The sequence below is a fragment of the Cyprinodon variegatus genome, unplaced genomic scaffold (assembly GCF_000732505.1).
Source record: "Cyprinodon variegatus isolate N-32 unplaced genomic scaffold, C_variegatus-1.0 Scaffold328, whole genome shotgun sequence".
Lineage (NCBI taxonomy): Eukaryota > Metazoa > Chordata > Actinopteri > Cyprinodontiformes > Cyprinodontidae > Cyprinodon > Cyprinodon variegatus.
This window is the reverse complement of record NW_015150781.1, coordinates 115,754-121,220: the sequence shown is the minus strand read 5'-3', so window position 1 is coordinate 121,220 and position 5,467 is coordinate 115,754. Positions and strand designations below refer to the sequence as shown.

Sequence of the window (5,467 nt, the reverse complement as noted above, 5' to 3'; positions counted from 1 at the left end):
TCTATTAGGGATGGACAGCTAGAAACTGGGATTTTCTCCAGTCGTAGTTTAGAGAAACGCATCATCCACCTCGCATGTTGCTGACAAAATTAAAGTGTTTCCCCAACATACAAAAAGAAAAAAGTTGCCTATTTGTCTTTACTCTAGCGGATAAGAATCATTTAACTTCTGCCTTCTGCATGTTAGACGCAAACATTTAACCACACAATACAAAAATGTATTATTTAAGACTGTACAACTTTTTTTTCCGATAACCTAGTTTTTTTTTTTTTACTTTTAACACATCATGGGGTATTTTGCTGATGCCAACTTTAAATATTCAATATAAACATATAAGAAAATGATAGATATAATAGATAATAGACAAAAATAAAGAATTGAATTTGCTTTCTCTGACTCTGCCTTAATCTACCAATTTATTTAAATCAACTAAGAGTCTGTTTGTTTATTTATCGGTATTTTGCATCAACATATTACCATAAAGCCAGACTTCCACCACATCATACCTCCTACAGTTTAGGGTAAATGAACCAGTGTTATTTGGCATAATCCTCTGCGTACTAAGATGCAGCTGCATATGCAAAGCAGCTCAATGATAAACCGTTAAAATAGCAACACTTTTACAACTACCAGACGTGCAGCCTTCCAACTTTCTAGTTTAAATATCAATAAAAAACGGTAAACTGCCATCAATATAAGAGCAGTCAAAGGATCCTGATAGTTATTGCTTTCTGTCCTCCAGCAACAGAAAAGCTCTTTTGTTGTTGTTTGTTTTTATCTCTACTAAAAAAAAATGGATGAGTGAGGCTTGTATTATCTGCACCATGAATATCTGAGAAAATTCAAATATCCCTGAAACCCCCAACTTTCCAAGTCAGTTGCAGCCAAAGCTGCGCCGTGGCGGTGATGAGGCCGCTCTGACATCCATTACTGCACTGCAAAACCGATCTACAAATAAGTAAACATTTCTTCTTATAAGTTTATTTAACCTGAATTCTAGGAGTTAAATGAGATGTTTTGCCAATGGAAGGAGGATTTTTACTCTTAAAATAAGAAAATGAGATCAAATGGACTTATAATAAGACAGTTTAAGTGTTTTTTCTTATTTAAAATGTAAATTATGTTGTTCAATTGGCAAAGCGTCTCCCTTACCTCCTCATTTCTAGACAAAATGCACTTACTTATGCAAATGCAAATACTTATTTCGATTTCAATTATTTGCAGTGTACGCAACGTGCACTGAAAAAACATTCTGGAAATGAGTAAAAATGTCTTAAATTAAGTGGATTTACCGTTAATTTGTGTAGGAAAATGAGACAATAAGACAATGCAACTGTTTTTTCTTATTTTAAATGTAAATAGTCTTGTTCCATTGGCAAAGCGTCTCACTTACCTCCTCATTTCTAGACAAAATGCACTTATTTTAAGAAAAACGTACATATTTCAATTTTTAAATATTTGCAGTGTACTGAAAAAACATTCTGGAAATAAGTAAAAATGTCTTAAATTAAGTGGATTTACCGTTAATTTGTGTAGGAAAATGAGGCAATAAGACAATGCAACTGTGTTTTCTTATTTTAAATGTAAATAGTCTTGTTCTATTGGCAAAGTGACGCTTTTACCTCCTCAATCCAAGAACAAATGCACTTATTTTAAGAAAAAATGACTTATCTACATTTCATTTTTCCCAGTGTGGGGTCAGCTTCTTGGCTAAGGAAACAACAATCAAATCGGCGGCCCTCTGGTTTCACCGTCACGCCCTTTTTAATTAAACTAAAGCATCTTTAACGCAAAGTTTAGCCAAACATTTCATGCAGAAATAGCTGCTAGTCTGCATTTTCCATTTTCAGATAAGAAAAGAATTGCTTTACTTTCCCACAGCCGAACATTTTTGCATGACAATGTCGCACACAGTTACACACCATTATTAGCAAAACTAAATGGGAAATAAAAATATTGCAAAGTAGAAAATCTTTTTAAACTGTGGAATAGACTCCAGTCCATCAACATAACACCAAATATTCAAATATGTGGATGATAGTGCAACAGATCCTTAAGTAGTTCAGGGATGAGGAAGTTAGCTTAGCATCTAAGGGGGAGGTCAGTTTAAACGCTTCAGGATGGGATTAGAACCCGTGCAGCCATTAGCGTGACGTAAACAGTCATTGTGAGCAGCAGAGATTATAAAGTCTGACTGCAGCAGAAACGACCTGCAGATAAAATAACTGATTCATTTTGTTTGTTTTTAGACTTTAGTTTGAATCTCTGAAAACATAAAAGGTAAAAATGTTCTGCCATCAGCCATGGCCTTTATCCCAAAAAACTATATATATATATTTATATATCTGTGTATAAAGTGTCACAAAATATGATTATTTCTGAATTTCTTTTTTTTTTCCAATATCTCGATCCAGGCCAAAATGATCAAAGTGGAAACGACTCAGGTTCGTTATTTAGGTCGTTATTTAGTATTTAGGTCAGTTTTAAAGCTTTTTTTCTTTTCCTAAATTTAAAGTGGGTAGTTTACAGAAAATATCTGCCTTCTTAACTTCTTTAAGGCCAGAAAATATCTGTTAACCTTTAAAGTTGATGACGGTTTCTGATCAAAGTATACGCTCACTGTTGTTAAACTGCAGAACATTAATTAATGGCTGAAACGGTAAATCTTATCGCTTTTTTGGTTCATTTTTCTAGTTTATTTTTTCTGTACCTTCAGTCTGAATAATGACCACCAGCCTGTAGCTATCATGATCAGTAAACGTACCAATTGCAACTCCTTCAATGTCGCTCTAACAACAAACTCTGACGACTGAGTAAAAAAACACAAAAATAAAAGCAGAAGTAAAGTCGGTTTTATCAGCATGAAGACGCTCCTTGGAGGTTATGGGATGTTTTCAGTTGTCCTAAAGGAGCCATCTGCTTTAATATGGAGGTTTTTAGCCTTAGGTGGCTAACAGGCCGAGCGATGGAAGGAGGAAGGAACCAGAAAGCTCCTCAGAATCTTCATCTATTGGTTAATCTAATGTCTAATGTGTAGATCTGAGTTCTAGATCATCAATCTGGGATGGCTGCTCTTCATTCTGTCTGTTTACTGCAATACTTTGAGCTGATTGGCTGACGTCCCAGCTAGAACCCGCCTCCCATAACACGCTTTCAGCCAATCGTAGCAGCGAATCGTGTAGTGGAGTAACTGAACGTTATTGATCTCACATCGGAGAAATTTACCTCTGCATTTAACCCCTCCCCTTGGGGAGCAGTGGGCTGCCATTGTGCGGCGCCCGGGGAGCAGTGTGGGGTTAAGGGTCTTGCTCAGGGACCCAGAGTGGCAGTCTGTGGGAGCGGCGCTCAAACTCAGAACCTCAGTATTCCGGGCTTAAATCCCTAACCACTAGAACGCCACTCCCCCTGATAAATCTAACTTTTTCCAAATCCCGTCGTAAGGAAACCACAGACATCTTTCTCCTCTACAAATGCACGTTTTTCTCTTTGCTCTTTTCTAAATGAGAAATTGTCGCCAATTCAGCTAAAACCAGGTCAGTTGTGGAATCTACAGGTGAGTCCTACAGCGTAGCCATGTTAGTAACGCCCCGCCAAGGCCCTTCTGACTGTCGTCATTCCTACATGTCCCGCCCCAAAAAACCCTGCTGGCTCGTCATTGGTCCGACCCGCTGGCGGTTACAAGATGGACTTATTCAGGCCGGTTTACACTCAGAAACCAGGTCGTCTGCGCAGATATGCCCCCCTCTGCAGACACTCTGCTGCACCGCAGACAGAGCTGCAGACAGGAGGCCTCTGATTGGTCAAATCTACATCTGAGGTGCGTGAGAACGCTGGGACCATTTTTCCACCTGGATCCCCGCCCTTTTTGGCCCTCATGTCTCTCCGTTGTCACACAAACTTGCCCCCACTTCCTCACCGCCTCGGCCGTATCTAGACCCACAGCTAGTTCCTGATTGGCCCTCTGGCGTTGTGGCGTGGAATAACATAGCGCAGACCACGCTTCAATATTGAGCAGAAATCAAACAGACCTGCGTCACGCTCAGTGCGACGCTCTGCTGCGGGACGATAACCAGGCCTCCAGCAGGAGTCTTTCAGCGTAAGGTTAACTAAAGCCATTTATTATCCCATATAAATAAAATGAGGAAGTTATGTAAAGAAAACATGGATCACACAAACCAACCAGAATCCTGCAGACTTGTGGATCTTCCTCCTTTCTTGTTTGTTTTCTTTAATGTTAATTAAATGAGAATAATCCAACAACCTGAGCAGTCGAACCCAAACCTTCCCCAGATTTAAACGAAGACATGTTGGAACATGTCATCACCTGCTTCACCCACCTACACCTGACAGATTCTCTTTCATAACCTCATCCGCCCCCATCCCTCCTGATGAATCCACCATCACCCCCCACCCAGAACCCCGCCCCCGCCCCTCCTCACCGTGCACTCCATCTCCTCTGGCTCTGGTTTGATTTGGACAGAGGGCATGTCTCTCTGGCCTTGCTCCTCCTTCTCCTCTTCCGTTTCCTCCTGCTTCACTCGGACGCCGGCGGTCCCCACTTCCTTCAGCGTCTCCTCTTCCTGGTGCGGCGGCCGAGGCCCAGTCGCCACTTCCTCCTCCTCCTCCTGGTCTCGATGGTCTGCGGGGGGCGGAGGCGAGGGCGGAGGCGAGGACGGCGGCGGCGGCGGTGATGATGACGGCTGCCGGGTCACGGTGCTCTGCTTGGCCGGGCTCCTCTGCTTCTTTCGGGCACCGGCGGCGCTCTTCCTCTGCTTTGGAGTTGACTGGCACTGAGGAGGAGAAGCGGAAGACGATTAGAGGGAGGAAGGTACAAATTGTGCAGAAGATGGTTGGAGGGGAGTGAGGGTAGAGAGGGGAGGAGAGGAGGTGATAAGGGGGTAGCTGAGGGGGTAAAAGGGGGGAGGGGTCAGAGCAAGGTAGGGAGAAAAGTTTGAAGCTGAGGAGCTGGGGAGTTAAAAAAAAAGTTCAAAATTAGGAGGAAAAAAAGGATAAAAAAAAAATAGAGTCAGGTAGAATAGAAGCTGTAGAGTGGAGGTTCAAACCCTGATGACAAGCTTTACCTCCTCACTAAAACCATCCAGAAGAGGGGGTAAAAACCCCCGGCTCACACTCACTCAGGAGGAGAAAATCAGGGAAGATTTCAAGCAAAAGTTCAGAGAAGAGAGGAGAGAAGAGGAGGCAGAGAAACAAAGGACTAAATCCTGAGGCTGACACTGAGGGAATGAGAACGAAAGAGAAATAACAGACAGAGCAGGGAGGAGTAGCCGTGTACTGACCCCTCCCTCCCTTTCAGTGGCAGGCAAGCGACACACCCTTTTCTGGAAGCCCGGCTACAGCACACACACACACACACACACACTCAGAGAGAGGCTGGGGAGTGCCAAGGCAGAGCGACACACACACACACACACACACACCCAGAGAGAGGCTGGGGAGTGCCAAGGCA

The 5,467-nt window shown here is 42.6% G+C and overlaps 1 protein-coding gene across 1 annotated transcript in view; it reads right to left on the bottom strand.

Annotated features, from left to right (window-relative positions):
- Positions 1–5,467, bottom strand: part of LOC107091198 (Krueppel-like factor 8) — a 94,423-nt gene that overhangs the window by 33,812 nt on the left and 55,144 nt on the right. The window contains exon 2 of the mRNA XM_015384990.1: positions 4,440–4,790. Coding sequence (XP_015240476.1) covers positions 4,440–4,790 — 351 coding nt within the window. The remainder of the gene's footprint in view (positions 1–4,439; positions 4,791–5,467) is intronic.